This window comes from Pseudochaenichthys georgianus, chromosome 14, assembly GCF_902827115.2.
Source record: "Pseudochaenichthys georgianus chromosome 14, fPseGeo1.2, whole genome shotgun sequence".
Lineage (NCBI taxonomy): Eukaryota > Metazoa > Chordata > Actinopteri > Perciformes > Channichthyidae > Pseudochaenichthys > Pseudochaenichthys georgianus.
This window is the reverse complement of record NC_047516.1, coordinates 21,692,348-21,709,706: the sequence shown is the minus strand read 5'-3', so window position 1 is coordinate 21,709,706 and position 17,359 is coordinate 21,692,348. Positions and strand designations below refer to the sequence as shown.

Below are 17,359 nucleotides of genomic sequence, written 5' to 3'. Positions count from 1 at the left end.
TTTTCTGTATTTCCTTTCTCCTGTAATATGACTTGATCGCTTTAAACTCCGCACACTGAGCTCTGATTGGTCAGCAGGCATGCTTTCACTGAGTTGACTCTTAGCCTGCAACCTAACCTGGTCCCGACCAGGTTAGCCGCTAAGCATAAGTTACCATGGAGATCTAGCCTGCTAAAAAGAGAACCAGCTTCGTAGGACCGGAAACCCAGAGTTTTCCCTGAATTTAGCCGCTAAGCGAAATTCCTGCTTCGTAGTATACCCCCCAGGTCCTCCTCGCAGGGAAAGACCCTCAGCCCTCTCTGGCCAAACCAACAGACAGGACGTTCATAAAGCTGAGGTCTCCCCCAAAGTCTCTAATCATCCATCCTGTGAATATGAGAGGGGAACAAATAGTGTAATAGATGCTTTGGACAATAAGAAATATAAAGTTAACTGTTGAGTTGCTCAGTTTTTTAGATTGACAGGATTTAATAATACAAATAAAAGGAGAGGCACCGTAAAATAAAGATTGGTCTTTCAATAAATTGTGTTGATTTTGTCTTTTGAATTGTTTGTCTAAAGTCAAGTACAGAACTGTTACTTATAGTTTGAATAATAGTCTGGTTATAATGTTTGGAGGAGGCATCACAGGTAAGAGCACCATTTGTTGTGTTGCATCCACAACAAATCAGATGTGTGTGTATTTATTTATCTACTATTTCTTGAATCATTACTGTCAGTCCAAAACAAGAGATTTTGTTTTAGTAACATTTTTTTTTAAAACATTCTCTTTTCCACTACACTATCTTGAATATTTTCGTTTTTACATCACTACATTTATCTAACAGCTTTAAACATTGTAAAGGTGTCACTTCGGACTCTGGGTAATTATGACAGCATGTCCTACTATTTTGAGAGTTTGAACAAACCAGACCTTCATCTATTAATGTAGAAAATAGTCAGCACATTAAAACATTATGAAAGTAATCATTAGTTCAAAATGAGCTCCAACTACAACAGTTAAGTCAACTCGTGCATCGGTAATAACAATAAAACAAATTATATAATAGTTTAACTTGTGTCGACTTTAAATACTTTAACAACACTTTCCTAATTATACTAGCATACTTTTACTAAAGTAACATTAACATGTTTAAATGCAGGGCTTTTGCAAGAGAGTATTTCGTATAGTGTAGCATGGTCTACTTGACTTATCTAACCGAAGTGATCGTTACGTTACTTTGCAAACCGCAATTTTGGACATCGAATTTTTTGACGTCGAATCTTTTTCACTTGAATTTTTGGGATCTGAATTTGAACATTCTAATTTGTTTTCACTTGAATTTTTACATTTTTATTTCACATAGGTAAATTCGGAGCAAAAACATTCAGATACATGATTTTCAAAGTAATTATTTTCAATGCTATAAATTCGGTGTCTAATACAATTCAAATACTTCTGTCTCTTGTTTGCTTCCATACCAATGCGCTCGATTGGTCTCTGTGTGTCATTCAAGTCGGGAGGGTGTGTGTGTGTGGTGTGTGTGTGTGTGTGTGTGTGTGTGTGTGTGTGTGTGTGTGTGTGTGTGTGTGTGTGTGTGTGTGTGTGTGTGTGTGTGTGTGGTGTGTGTGTGGCGCGAGCGAGAGAAAGCGCGCGCACCGGTTACGTGTATTGTTGTTGTTAGCATCTGGTGCTAGCTAGCTTTGCTAACGGATATATAATGAGCTGTCAACAAGGTGGAGGAGAGTCCTCTGCTGTCAGACTGAGAGACTGATAACTACAGCTCAGGTGAGGTAAAGGACTGAGTGTTTAGATAGTTAACTTAGTCTAAGTTCTCTGTGGGTCTCAAACGGTTTGGTCACCATTTATGTAAACACATATTTCCATTTGAGGGGGGAGTGATTAGTAAAATATGCATGAATAATAACAACACAATGTTAACTAGGTGAAAAAAGTGTACAATGAGAGTAATCAATGATAAACTGGTGAAAGCAAACAGCGTTGTCTTATTTATTTACTTATTCGTTGGTTATTTATTTGAAGCTTCAAAGGCACAGGTCTCACAGAGTATAGGATAGTCTGCAGGAGTGTGCACAGGGTATAATGTGTGTGTGTATGTTTTATAGAGGACTGTTGCTGTGCAGAAAGGAAAAGAGATAAGACATTCTCCTGACTGTTATCTTACAATGCTCTCATAGGCAGAGCCGCATTTTACAGGTACGACCTTGGCAGGAAGCTACCGTGTGGTACAACAGGTCGAGTTGACCAAACAGTTTCTAAGCATAATATCATCATTTGGTTTTACCATATTAAATAATATAAGAAATTGCCACTACAAAAGGTAAGATAAACTTTAAAAACTTGTTGAGAGCTAAAACTAGTCTTTGCTGCTGCCTCAAAGAGGAGCAGGGGGAGAGGAGGGAGACAGGAGAGGCTGGTTCAGGAGCCCAGACACACTCACAACTATAAATGAACCAAAAACAAATAAATAAACAAGTTTCAATGTTTTTTCATATTGGATATGGTATGTTATTGGTTATAGCCATGTTTTTATGATTATTTAAATGTATACAGTTCTGTTTCATATGGGTGTGGTCTCTTTATTTCCCCCTCAAAATGCACCAGATTGATGCATTTAAGTCCAACATTTAAAAAACTAATCTTACCGGGGGAGCATGCCCCCCGACCCCCCCTAGAAGATTTGAGGTCCACCCCCACTTAAAATATGTTCACATGGATAGGTTCCTAAATAGCTTGGCACATTTTTTTTTTAAATAAACCCATGTCCATATGTTTATTCTGGGGTAGTAGATTTAAAGTTTAGGGCTATCACTATGGGCAGCAACGCTGTAAATATTGACAAATAAATCCAGGAAAATGGCACAAAAGAAAACTGGTAGTGGCCTGGCTGGGTGTATAATTCCCGGCCTGACTTATTGTCCCAGTCCGGCCCTGCCGGGCAATGTCCCCGGTAGAAACTGGGTGAAATAGCCAAAAAAATAATAAAACCGGGGAAAAGTGAAAAAAAGTGTCCGAAAATAGGCACTCGTGAGGCGGGCAGAGTCCCCTGTCAACTCCCGTTACATTCCTCCATGGTGTCATTTGAGCGAAAAACTTTTGCGAGAACCAGGCTGGGGGGGTCAAAAGGGCTTGACCAAGTCCAACCCAAAGTGCACGGTGGGCGGACTCATCACCTCCGTGATGATTCTCCATTGTGATTTGAAAACTTCCATCAAACGAGTCCTTCGGTGGGCGGGGAAAAAAACGCGTCAGAATCGTCACTTCCTGTACTGACAGTGGAGGTGTCCTGAGACTGGAGGTCTGCACCGGAACTGTCCTGAGAGTGGAGGTCTGCAGGCAGGCTCCCATGGTGGCAGCAGGTCCCGCCTCCGCCTCGGCTCCGCCTCTTTGCCCTTATTTGGAGCAGGCTGGAACAGGCGGGAGTTGAACTCTGACGTCACTGTCGAGCCGTTAGTGGCCGACTCCGCCTACTAAGGGCTTCACGGCAACTCTGCAGAATCCTATGGGTGACGTCACGGACCCAGGGTGGGGGCTGGAGCTATTGGAGCTACAACGAGCCGTTAAAGGCAGAGAGTGAAATTCAGTGAATACACGTAGTTTACAGAGATGCTGTTTGAGAAACCAATGTGAGTTGCGTTTATCTTTACCCATGGATGCACAATAAGAACGGACCCATATCGTCTTACTGCCATCCCACGGAGCTGTAATAATGGATATATTGCACATGTTTGCTGTAATTCATTATCATACTACATGGGCTGTATGATTAAATCTTGTACCGTAAATGTTGTATTAAATAAAGTTAATATTACTTATTATTATAAGTATATATATATACACAGTGCAATCATTCTTTCATGCTAAATGAAGCTCTGTTGCTTAGATATCACTAGATCCTGTTACAGCGTAATATAACGTAATATAACGATTGATGTTACATTAGCATAATTACTAGCTAGCCGCTAGCTGCTAACTGCCGCCTTGTTAATATCAAATCCATCATAAAAACCATAGACTGTATATATAAGTGGACGTAGGGTCCGTGACGTCACCCATAGGATTCTGCAGAGTTGCCGTGAAGCCCTTAGTAGGCGGAGTCGGCCACTAACGGCTCAACAGTGATGTCAGAGTTCAACTCCCGCCTTCTCCAGCCTGCTCCAAATAAGGGCAAAGAGGCGGGACCTGCTGCCACCGAGCTGGAAGTTCCAGAGCTAGCTGAAGCTACCAAGCTAAGCTAACATGCTCCCCATCTGCACGCTGCCGTCGCATTTTACGTTTCTAAGGTAAGCGGCCTTGAAACTATTCAGCAAAACTATAAATATAAATAAGTTATTGAGTTTTTAGCATAATACTTCAGAATCTTAAAACCCCTTAACGTTTGTATGCAATTGTGCTAAATTCAACACTGGAATCAAGCAAATATTAATGTTTGCATGACATTAGTTATTTATATTTTGATATCACTTAACTATACGTTTAATACATTTAAGTCAAGCTAAGGAACATGTGATGGTAGCTAGTTAGTGCTCTTACCTGTGAGGCCTCCTCCAAACAGCATAATAACCAGACTGTATTATTCAAACTAAGTACCAGTTCTAGATCCTTGACTTTAGACAAACAATTCAAAAGACAAAATGTATTTAAAAGACCAATCTTTATTTGAATGTGCCTCTTAACCTGAGATATTAGTTATACAGTATTGACAATCTAAAAAAACTGAGCACCTCAACAGTCAACTTTATGCTTCTTATTGTCTAAAGCAGGGGTTCCCAACCTTTATTGTGCCAAGGACCGGCAGATACATAAAAAAAAAAATCGCGACCGGTTGTCAATTTTTACTGATTTTAATATTTTACTCCCAGCAGGTAGCAACAGAGGCTAATTGTATGTAACAGCCTGAACAAATACTAGAACAATATGCATCCAAAACATATTAACAACGTTTTTCGGAAAACGGAAACCAAAAAACCGACGTTATTCAGTTTTTAACAACAAAACGGGAAAAACAGATAAATAAAGCTTTGGTTTTGTCTTGTATGATTGGAAAACGAGGAGAAGGCGCATTAGGAAGGAGGGGTGTGTGTGTGGGTGTGTGTGTGTGGTGTGTGTGTGTGTGTGTTGTGTGTGTGTGTGTGTGTGTGTGTGTGTGTGTGTGTGTGTGTGTGTGTGTGTGTGTGTGGTGTGTGTGTGTGTGTGTGTGTGTGTGTGTGTGTGTGTGTGTGCGTGCGTGCTCAGCTCTGTGTTTGTGTCTGTCTGACACCGGCATTTGTTTTCAAATGACCATGAACAGTAATTTACACACATCTGGCTAACTCCATAGGTAGCCGATATGCGGGTGTTCCCAAAATAGTTAGTTTAATCTTAATCTCGGAGTTTCAAAATAAAAGACCTTTGAAATCCCATATATGAGCTATCAGCCCTGTGTTTAGATAAGAATAAAACGAAATCTCTCCCTGATGCAAGACTCATCTCACTGCAGGGTGATAGAAGGACAGCCCATCTACTCACCCAGAAAAAATCAGGATGGGATTTCAAAGGTCTTTTATTTTGAAACTCCACATCAGAATGTCCTGATTTTCTCTGGGTGAGTAGATGGGGTGTCCTTCTATCACCCTGCAGTGAGATGAGTCTTGCATCAGGGAGAGATTTCGTTGTATTCTTATCTAAACACAGGGCTGATAGCTCATATATGGGATTTCAAAGGTCTTTATTTTGAAACTCCACATCAGAATGTCCTGATTTTTTCTGGGTGAGTAGATGGGCTGTCCTTCTATCACCCTGCAGTGAGATGAGTCTTGCATCAGGGAGATATTTCGTTTTATTCTTATCTAAACACAGGGCTGATAGCTCATATATGGGATTTCAAAGGTCTTTTATTTTGAAACTCCACATCAGAATGTCCTGATTTTTCTGGGTGAGTAGATGGGCTGTCCTTCTATCACCCTGCAGTGAGATGAGTCTTGCATCAGGGAGAGATTTCGTTTTATTCTTATCTAAACACAGGGCTGATAGCTCATATATGGGATTTCAAAGGTCTTTTATTTTGAAACTCCACATCAGAATGTCCTGATTTTTTCTGGGTGAGTAGATGGGCTGTCCTTCTATCACCCTGCAGTGAGATGAGTCTTGCATCAGGGAGAGATTTCGTTTTATTCTTATCTAAACACAGGGCTGATAGCTCATATATGAGATTTCAATATGAGATTTCAAAGGACTTTTATTTTGAAACTCCTTACATTTTACATTTACTCGTGGTAGTTATACGTAGTTTGTTTTAAATAATTATTGATCACATTATATAGTACATATTTCTTATTTTAATATGTTTGGTTTGTTTTTATAGGTGCTTTTGTTATTGACCGAGTAAGCGCTGGGATTTTACCGTAATGCTTCTAATATTCGCGCACCCCAATATCACGTGCGGGCTGGCTTGACTGTGTTTTCCCAAGTGGAGGCTGGCTTGACCGCAGTGTAAAAAGGCACAGCTCTCAGCGCGTTGGTGCTGCACTTCTCAGAGGCGGAGTTACACGTCCCGCTGCCTCCTGATGCTGCCTGCAGCCATTTCATGAAGTGAAGGAGGTTTTCCTTCTATAAACAGCTGCGGGCAGCAGATACCGTGAGAGTCCCGGACATGAATTCACAGATCAAGGCAGACTGGTTTACTCTCCTGTTTTGCCAATCCCGTGCTTAAACAAAGGCAAGGCAAGTTTATTTATATAGCACTTTTCAACACAAGGCAATTCAAAGTGCTTTACAAAAAATGAAAGACATTAAGAAAATGGCATTTCAAATCAGTCATTAAAAGAAAAGCTATAAAATAACATATAGCTCTAACACCCCTGGCCCACATGTCCTTAAAATGAAGTCCGAGTTTGAAATATATCTCAAATAATGTATGCACTGCTATTTCCCCACATAAACATAACAGTCTGCAATTAAACAGTTGTCTCCTGTGCGCTCCTCTTCCTACTTGGCGCACCGGTAACTTTCTCGTGCGCACAAGAGGCTGAGACCATGCAGGCTGAGCCACAGAATCCCTCGGAACATCTAAAAGCCATTTTCAATGGTTATCTGGTGAAAGATTAACTAGGCTACTGGATGAAATAATATGACTGGTATAGGTGCGAACATGAAACACTTTTTGAAAAAAATATTATGATAAAATATTTTTATATATTTATAATTCTGCAAATATTACGATAAACTCACAGCTATTTCGCGGCCCGGCAATAATACCTCCACGGCCCGGTTGGGAACCCCTGGTCTAAAGCATTTATTATTTTCATTTTCCCCCTCTCATATTCAGTGTGGACGGATTGAGACAGCCTGGTGTCCAGAGAGCAGCAGAGACTTCAGGGAGAAACCTCTGTGTGATGGACGTCCTGTCTGTTCACTGATAAAAGTATTTCGTTCAACCAATTAAAAATGTTTAGGGTAATGGTTCACATCTATACTCTATAGCTTGAGCCAATGAAAAATAAATAACTTGCCTCAAACAATATTTCTTATGTCCATGGAAACTATGATATAAGACTTGGTACAAAGTATATTTTCTTGTTGAAGGAAGTCAATTAATTTAAATTCTATATTTAATCCAAACAAACAAATATAGATTTTATCAAACAGTTTTTTCTCGTTAAAATTAACTAAATATTATTTGTTTTATCCAATCAAAAATGTATACATTTTGTTAAACTATAATTTTCTCATTTAATCTAATCCAAAAAAATATAGATTACATCAATAATTCTCATTACACATTGTGATATTTAATAACGGATTTATTACTTATAAAACAAACATATGTACAGGGTATCTGCATTGTTCAAATAAAATGTAACAATTTAAAATACATAGAAAGACTGCACCGCGGTTGTATGCCTAAAGGCATAAAAATGAAAAATAATTCTTGCCAGAAAACAGTCAAGTTTCTCAAGGGTCAGATTGGAACTTTGAAGAGCTGACAGCCAAACATATTGACCTTTGAAACCAAATGCGGACGCAACTTGCGTACTCTACCAGCCAGAGCAGAGCCCATCAGTGCCACAGGGTAATTGCTATAACAGTTTTTATATTTTCAAACAGTTGAACTTCAGAATGACGAACCATAACTAGTCACACAACAGGTGTGTAACCGTTTCATTCTCCAGGACAGTCACATACGTTTTCTGTGACTTGTTATTGTCTTTATCATTTTCCATGACGTGTAGGAAACCTGAACTAAACTCAATTGTAGAGCTGGTCATAGAGCTTCTTGACCTTGGTGGCCATGCCTTTCGGGTCCAGCTCCATGAAGACTTTCTGGATATATTCAAATGTCAATTTTAATGTCTTGGGATATTCCAGATTGAGAGCATAAAGGAAGCCCAGGAGAATGGCGACAGCATTTGCAACAGACGCCAACTTATTCACAACCTCTTGTCCCTCAAGAATGATGCCAATGTCTTTGGTTGCGGCTTGTGCATCTCTGATGACGAAGATTGCGATAGTTTCCCGCTGAAGAATTTGTCCAGCCTCATCCTTCTCCGACACCTGGAAAATAATTTAGGAAAAAAGAATCTGAAATCAATATAGCTCGGGTTTCCCCCCAGATGAATAGCCTAACTGTTAAGACATATCGTGGACGTCCTGGAAGGCCATAATTGGCTGTAAGAAGGAATTGTATTGTGATGCATAGCTTTGGCTCTTGTCTGTAGCTATTGTCTGAGCACGTCTTTAAACACTACTAGGACTGCCTATTGGTTACTCGCTGTGTTGGTGACATTTGAATTTGACTCCTATTACACTTGTTGTTAGTCACTCTGGATAAGAGCACCTGCTAAATAACTAAAATGTTATGTAAAATGTAACACACATCATATAAAGTGGAATTTTAACACCTCAACAGTAATCTTGCCTCACCAGGAATTCTTTGATCAGGTCCTCCACCGATTCTCCCATGTTGAGGATGAGACATTTGAGAGCAATCTCCCTCTTTGTAGTGGTGTCAGTATCCTGCATGAAGACAGTCACAATAATTAATGTTAATTGTTCAGTTCGTCCATTCAATCAGTGCGAGTGTGCCACGGTTTGTTAATGTGGGATTGAGAGCTAGTGTATGTAGGAATGAATGCATGGGAATGAGCTTTAGGTGATAAATGAGTAAGGATGCATTTAGACAGTAGAGACATGAAAAAAGAGCATAGTTTGGCGTGAAGGTAGGGCTGGACACTTTCATATCAGTCGATAAAATAATGATTACAATATCAGTCAATTAGTGTGTCAACCATATTAAGGCCATGAAAAAACAGCCAAGAATTCCCATTACGCCAAAATGAATGTCTAAACATGTAGATGAACATGAAGAATGAATGTGCCAAGTCTATGAAACCTCTGGCTAAAAGGTTGCTGTGTCGGATCAGTGACCAATGCTATAGATAATTGATTATGTATTGAAAGATATATCTATTGTTATTGAGGCATATATGTAAGTGAGCAGTAAAGTAAAAAACATCTGTACATACCGTTTCCACAAATGGCAGGAGCTTTGTCTTCTCCCGGATAGCTCCACCCTTCTTTCTGACGACTTGAATTAGTTCACTGCACTTCTCGTCAAGTTTCTGCATGAACCTTGCTTCAAGGGGTATTGTGGTTACTCTGATGAATTCTTCATTCACCTAGGGAATATAGGTAGTATAGGTATATATATCAAAAACAGACAAAGGATATGTGCCTCATGCAAAAGCATGTGATTTAGCTTTACGTACATTTGATTACACACACATATACATACATACTATGAGTAAAGTTAGTGTACCTCTTGAACTTCGAAGAGTGCTGGCCATCTCTCGATCATTTCGTGCAAAGATGTTTTCTTGTCGACAATTTCTTGCCTCCGAAATGCGAACGTCCGAGCCATCTTATGTCTTATTGTTTGGACATTGTTCCTTTTCTTTACCTCAGACAAGAGGGCCACTCTCTCTTGCTCCATGGACTCTGTTGTCTCGTTGAAAGGCAGAGATGGGTAATGGTTAGACTCAGCTCGCCTAGGTTTCTTTATGTTCTTTGCTGGGTGGGCATCCGTCAGCAACTTTTTTTTCAGAGTATTCACAGTCAGCTCGTCAGATGATGAACTGTGTGATTTCAGGTATGTGCGATAGTTGTACATCTTCGTCTTGAGTCTCTGTTTCCATCCGTAACTGTGGTTGAAGGACCCAGGTTCTTTCATACAGGGGTGTGTCTGTGTGAGTGCCTCTGCCACTTCACTGAAGTCTGCATCGCTAGGATAGGATTTGTATGAATAGACTTTGTCAGCGAGCGTTTCCAGTATGTTGGAAAGCATTTTAGAGCTGGGAGTGAGTCTAACCTGGTTTCTCTGGTACTCTGCATTTCCATCCCTAAGTTGTGTTTCTGTTGAATGAGAGAAAGTAGGGATGAGGAACACCTTGGGCCACTGCTCCTTTCTGTAGGTGTCCGAAGAAGGGCTGCTTACGGGTAATGTGTCACCCGAGCATGCAGATGAAGACATACTGGAATCATCTTGGCGTTGAAAATTAGCCTTATCCACAGAGTATTCCACTGGCTCTAAGAATAAAGTCACACTGGGTACTACATTAATAACTTTCAAAGTGGCAAGATCCTTGAGTTCTGAAGTAGAAGTTAAGTTAACCCAAGTGCCGAAATCAGCGTCTTTGTATTGAAGCCGTATTTCATTAGTTAGACCACAGAAGTTCGTTATTTCTTGGATGACTTCGTCAACCAAGGAGGGGATGCCATTAGGAAGCTCCAGCTTGATGCGACTGTCCTCTTCTAAAATCACCAGGAGCCGCGTGACGCCCGCCATGTTTGGAGATCCTCTGAGTGGGAGGGAAAGAAAGCAAGGTGGGGTTTGGAGAGAGAGAAAGAGATATTAGAGATGTGCTTTTTTCATGGTTGAATAATGATTGTGTGCTATGAACAAATAGTTTTACGTGCAACATTAGCTTTGTTGAATTTAAATGATATGATCATTCATGTTAATTACAATGAAAACAAAATTAACCTGCATAATTCATCACATCCACTTTGCTTCTGACCCACCCCAAACAGATATTACTTTATGCTAACCTTAACCTTGAATATATCGCTTGAGTGTAATAAGCCGCATGGCCCCAACTGTGTAGTCTGCCAGGGGGTAAGGATCGGTCAGTTGAGATGCCTCAAAAACTTCAATCTCCTTCGAAGGCGAGATTTCGAGTTGATAGGCTCTGTAGTGTTCCATGTACCAAGAACTTAGTTTCCGAACAATGAAGACCAATTCCTTTTTGAGAACCACCATCTGGATGATTTCCGTGAATGCAGGCATCCCTCTGATTGATCCACGAGCAAGGATCATTCCAAGTCTGTAGTTAAATCCGTTATAGATGACATTTTCGGCCAAAGAAACTTCCTTCACATTTGGGTTCTTGTGTTTGACAGCCTGTGCAATATCATCTTTCAGGACGTCAATGCTAACAGTTGAGAACTGTTTCACTTCCAGTAGAGGCTTAGGAAAGCTACATGAGTAGAGCTGGTGTGCCATGGATAACTGGTGTCTCTCTGCCAAGGACAACAACAAGTTTTTAAAGCAGCTAGTGTGTCGTACAACTCTCTTAAAAAAGCTATGCTTGGCTTCAAATCTTAAAGTCCAGAGAGAAACTAGAGGACCAAACTGATAGATTAGCTGTGGGTAGTGTTCCAAGAAGTGATGCTTAGGAAGCAAGTTGGAGTCTGGGAAAACCTCCTTAAACCGTACTCTATGCTCAGAGATTTTGAAATTCAAATAAGCTATCGTTTCGTCAGTGTGCACCGGTGTGACAACAAGGTCAACTATGTCCTTCAAGTCAGTGAGGAGATTCCAGGCAGGTTCATCAGCAGGCACTTTCTGTCCCAGGAGGAGCGGCAAAAACCTGATCAAACTCCAATTCTCGTGAGAATTGCCACCAACTGTTCTCCTTGTTGCATAGGTAAGAGGCACAGGATGGGGACAGTTTGTTTTATCTGTCCACTTGAAGGGGAAAGTTTTTATAGAGTCATTCAAAAATTCCAAAGTAAAGTACTTCTTCGAGGTGAACACAGAGAGACAAAGAGCTATTTCACGAGGAACAATTCCTTCAAATAGATCATGAACGATGTCTGGAGGAAAGCCAGTTGTGACATTAAAATGAGCAAGTTTTTCCGACAAAACACACCTCCTCTTAACACCAAAACAATTGGCCAATGATTCTTCCTCAAGTGTTTTAAGATGTCTTGCGTGACCCTCCTCTGTCCTCAAAGAGAATGCTCCACTTCCTACGTCACTCGTTTGAAAATCTAATTTCCGAGCTGTACAAAACCTACAAACATAAGCACTCGAAAAACTCTCCACAAAACCAGCAAGACTATGAGCACCTAGGTTGTCAGCAACAACACATTGCACTGTTCCCTTTACACATTTTCCTAACTTGGCCACAAATATTCCATGTTGCTCTAAAATAATGATGTCATTAATCAAAGGTTCAAGAACTGCCTTGTATCCATACAACTTTACATCATCACTTTTGATCAATGCAGCCAAGTAGATGACAATGAAGAGTGTGAACCAGGTGGAAGATTGCCTAAAATCCAGTATATGGCACAGATTTTATGTATTTTGCGCGAAGTCCCAAGGGGATTACAAACCTCAAAATCATCTATGTACAGAATTAATGAAACTGCACACTCATTTGATAAAAGACTGTTTTCTTTAAAGTTCGCACCATCCCAGAGACATCTGTATACCTGCCTCTCACTTGACACTGATTGAAGTTTCTCCTTTAAATTAACTGCATTGCTGAGGATAGTCTCACAATTCAAAACCTGCTGCAACGTTTTTAGTACAGGAATATATTGAAAAGACCTTCTGTTCTTTCGGTCAATTACATATTCTACTGGTTCCACTACACAGAACTTACTTCTATAATATTTGTTGCGCCTCCATGCAGTAGATAATGGGCCTTCTTTTCCAATAACAAGTTGAATAGGATGTGAGGTACAGAGTTCTGTCGCTAACTCTTGGACAAGTGATTCATCTACCCGACAGTTATGATCCACAAAAAACTGAGTGATAGTCTCCTGAGTGACCGGCACAGACACAGTCCCTATGAGATATTGCAGTTCCTCAAGGAGTATATTTACAGCTGCACTTGACACCAGGTAGCTATGTTCCAATTTCAGTAAAACTGAGGCTAATTTTAGCTCAACATCTTTTCTCAAATCTCTAGGTTCTTCAAAAGTTGGTTCTTCAAATTGTAAATCCTCATTTAACTCAGTGTCACTGTTAACTGAATCCAAAGCAGAAGGATTGAAGAGTGATCTGTGAACTATTCCAGGTTTTAAATCTCTAACTGTACACACTTTGTGTTTTCTCCATTTATGAGTGTGGAAACTTCCATATATGTTGGTTTGATATAAACAATCAACATAAATACAAGGAACTAATTCATTATTTTTCAAATGTTGGCCAATGTGGTGAAAAAAGTCTGTTTCAGTAGTAAGTTGATTTTCGTCACAAAGATGGCACTTAAAATGTGAGATATCTGCTCTTGAGGATTGCTGAGAAGGGTGTTGTGTACAAAGATGCTTCAGTAGTGCATTCCATGTTTTACATGAAAATGGGCAGTTTTCATATAGGCAGGGATAAGCATGGTGCCTTCCATAATGTTGATGATCTAGTCTATAATGTTTTAGCAGTTCAGATCTTCTGGTACATGAATAGCCACAGTCCTTGCATCTCCACATCCATCAAATAACCAATAACTCCCCCCCCCCCCCCCCACCATTGAAAAATGAAATCCCCAAAAAAGCAAAAATCCCCAAAAAGTTTCTACTGTATGTCCAACCGTAACAGCAGCGATGAGAGGGTTGAGGCTGAAGATATAGATGTTTCCACTCGAGGAAATCAATATCCTAGATAGAAGTGAGAGGAGTCTGAAAGAGGGAGAAAAAAAGAGAGATTAACTCAGTCTTCAAAAACATCACCAATATAAATGCTCAAATCAATGGCAGAATATGATTTAACTTTAATGCAATCAATATAGTTGTTGAAGACCTTTGTGTGCGTTCATCTAGCTATATTTTTTATCTACGATTGTACACACCTATAGTAAGGTTAACTTAACAGTGTTTTTCGATTGGAAATTTCATATCTTGTTGGTCAAATTGACATTACATTACAAATTAACAAAACAAAAAATCTCTCAACATGCCAAAAGATAAAAACATGCACTGCAGGTCCAAAAAGCGAGGTTGAAAAATAAAACTTGAAGTTGAATTAGAACCACCATGCGGGCTGGGCCGGGACCGCATGGTGGTATGCTAGCTGCTTGCTTGCTAGCTAATAACTAGCTAATTAACGTTACCACTGTACAATAAGTCACGGATAAAATGAGTTAATTTATGTAACATTTACCAACGTCGACATCGCATATTGTTACCAAGTCCAAGTGTATAGTTAAACTAAACTAAGTTTAAGACTTACCAACATGGACATCACGTAATGTTAGCAAGTGTAACGTTAAACTAAAATAAGTTTAACATTTACCAATGTCGACATCAAATAATGTTACCAAGTACGTTTGCAGAGAAATAGCAAAAATATATAGCACGGAAAAATAAAACTTGAAGTTGAATTAGAACCACTATGCGGGCCGGGACGCATGGTATGCTAGGTAGCCAGCTAATAACATGGTGGTATGCTAGCTGCTTGCTAGCTAGCTAATTAACGTTACCGCTGTAACATAAGTTATGGATAACATGAGTTAATTTATGTAACATTTACCAACGTCGACATCACGTATTGTTACCAAGTGTAAAGTTAAACTAAACTAAGTTTAAGACTTACCAACGTGGACATTACGTAATGTTAGCAAGTGTAATGTTAAACTAAACTAAAGTTTAACATTTACCAACCTCGACATCAAATAATGTTACCAAGTACGTTTGCAGAGAAATGGCAAAATATATAGCATGGAAATAACAGCATGCTACGAAATACAGCAGCATAATTAAATTGTTGATTTCACTTACCACAATGTAATGGTTGCTCTCTGTCTCTCCGGTGCAGGAAAAGATCTGTCGTGCTGAGAAATGGCTCTCTTCCTGGGCGGCCTGGGTTGTGTGAAGACGGTCCTGTTTTATAGCTTTCTGTTTAATGCGCATGTGCGGGCCTATGCGTAACCTTAAAATTGTATATTCGTCAAAACGGATATTTCTTAGTTGAGCTCTGAATTAAAAATATTTTCATTCAAAAAATATATTGAAAAACAAATTATTATTTGAAAAAATAAAACAAATAATGTTAAATTGAATGAAAGGAGAATTATAAATTGGATGGAGTACAGCTCGAAAACCTTTTTCCAGTGTTGGTTTGGAGAGGACTGAGGGTCTTTCCTCAGCGAGGAGGACCAGGGCTGATGGAGGAGCCCATGCTGGGCAAAGCTGATATGCACAGGCCTAGTCTGTCACTTTATTTGACTAAATGTGTTTACTTATACATTTAATAGGTTTACACCTTCTGTCCATATGTGCTTTTTATTTAAAACATTTGATTAACTTTTGGTTCACATTTCAATAAATTGTATTTGTATTTGCATTCCTTTTGTCCATTATTCTTACTGAAAATGTTATATTACACATTCACATCTGACTGAAGATTGGCCCCATTTATTTGTGACGTTGCAAACTCTGCACAAGGCTCAAGTGATGTGAAGCTCATAAAGTGAGGCAAATAGAAATAATCAGCGGATGGAGTGTAGATGTGGAAATAGCTGCATTCGATCAGCTGACTGTTTTTACAATAAAAGTAGTTTCTTAGTGAATGTCCTGTACTGGTCTTAAAATATCATAACATCAGCTTTTAATGATCCTCTTGGATGTTCTTCTTGACCCTCAGAGAAGGAGAAGATGTTGTGTCTTTCAGGCATGTCCTTTCCTAACAAAAATGACAGGAAACATAAAACATATTATTGCAGAACAAGTGTGTTATTTATGAAAGCGGTGTGTTTGTGTGTTTAGGGGCTGTAGATATCATTATTTTGTAATTGTAATGTTTTTTTTTTTATTTTAACAGTGAGCAATCAGATTATGAATGAACAGTATGAAGTTCATCAACATTGAAATATATGTTATTATCAAAATAATATTTAACTGTTACAAAACGTAGTGCAACTGTAGAAGCTTGCTCTGTTGTCTGAAAGAATAACTTTTACCACGTTTTTACAGACACTATTGAGATAAATAGTAGCAGTTCTCACTGTGTTAAATATCTTTGCCTTCAATACATAAAATTAGAAAGCTGACAGTCATATTGCTAAATATCTAAATGTAACTTTTTGCATGGAATAAACCCTCAACTTAAAGGAGACCTATCATGCTATATTTAAATGATATAGTGTATGACCATACCTATATAAGGTATATTTATACATTTCATTTTTCAAAATACCAAACAGATCATTTTTTAGACATGCCTCGTTTCGCTCATTGTCGCTCTATTCCAAGCCCGTCTTTGAAAATTCTGAGCAGCAGCTGACCACGCCCCCCTGCAGAAGAGCAGGCATGAGCCGGCGAGAGTCACGTTACCATGCTTGCTGTGATTACGAGTGTCGAATAAACATGTCATCTCAGAGCAATGCATGTGTTCAAGCATACTATCAATTTGATCCAGAAACTGACCCTGAAGCAGCGGAGGTTTTGGTGGAGGTGCAAAAATCTCGGTTGCAGCAGGACGTTTCTGAATGGTTAGCTGACAAGCTGTTGTCCCTATTTATTTTTACTCTGTTACGATGCTTGCTCCTTATTCCGTTCATATGTTGGCTAATTAGCAAGAATGCAATGTGTACAGTTTGTAACGCAAAAACAGCGATATATATTTATAAAGGGAGACATTCATATTTTCAGCATATATACAATGGCCTCATTGCGTTTAATAGTTTACAGTCCTTTTCTTCCAACATCCTGCAACAACCGTTGGAAAGTTGAATAACTTAGGATGATAAAAAGTATAACTCCAACAACACCTCAGTTGTCAGCAATGTGTGTAGTTTCATGTGTTTTTAAAAGCTCAGTTATTGACTTCTTTGTGCAAATTGCACCACGACGTCATTGTACTATTATATACTACACAGCAATGGCATAACACACCCATGTGTACGACAAAAAGGTCCACACACACACAACCTTATGCTTTTGAAATCAGAATATTCTTTACCCATCCAAACATGAATAATCACGACACATTTTGATATCAACTTGGAACTTTATTGTCAAAATCAACGGTTAAAAAAACCCATAAAAAAAACCTAAATGTAGCCTACTTGTATTTTGTATAAATGACACCAAATA

The 17,359-nt window shown here is 39.2% G+C and overlaps 1 protein-coding gene across 2 annotated transcripts; it reads right to left on the bottom strand.

Annotated features, from left to right (window-relative positions):
- Nucleotides 1-7,818: 7,818 nt before the first annotated feature.
- Nucleotides 7,819-10,619, bottom strand: LOC117458984 (sterile alpha motif domain-containing protein 3-like). 2 transcript variants are annotated; one of them, XM_034099793.2, is made up of 5 exons: nt 10,347-10,461; nt 9,798-10,260; nt 9,505-9,657; nt 8,903-8,995; nt 7,819-8,533 (listed from the first exon to the last, which is right to left on the bottom strand). In XM_034099793.2, the coding sequence occupies exons 1-5, from the start codon at nt 10,373-10,375 to the stop codon at nt 8,228-8,230; spliced, it is 1,044 nt and encodes a 347-aa protein (XP_033955684.1). In that variant the 5' UTR covers nt 10,376-10,461; the 3' UTR covers nt 7,819-8,227. The 2 variants fall into 2 exon arrangements, with proteins under 2 accessions (XP_033955684.1, XP_033955683.1); XM_034099792.2 differs by having other exon boundaries at nt 9,798-10,619.
- Between the last annotated feature and the right edge of the window lie 6,740 nt (nt 10,620-17,359).

What these genes read in the sequence shown, in the direction of transcription:
- LOC117458984 (XM_034099792.2), bottom strand. Translation starts at nt 10,508, where the DNA reads ATGTCTTCATCTGCATGCTCGGGTGACACATTACCCGTAAGCAGCCCT. An exon ending in CACTCTTCGAAGTTCAAGAG is followed by an intron (nt 9,658 to 9,797) that starts GTACACTAACTT and finishes TATATTCCCTAG; the next exon opens with GTGAATGAAGAATTCATCAG. An exon ending in ACCTGATCAAAGAATTCCTG is followed by an intron (nt 8,534 to 8,902) that starts GTGAGGCAAGAT and finishes ATTATTTTCCAG; the next exon opens with GTGTCGGAGAAGGATGAGGC.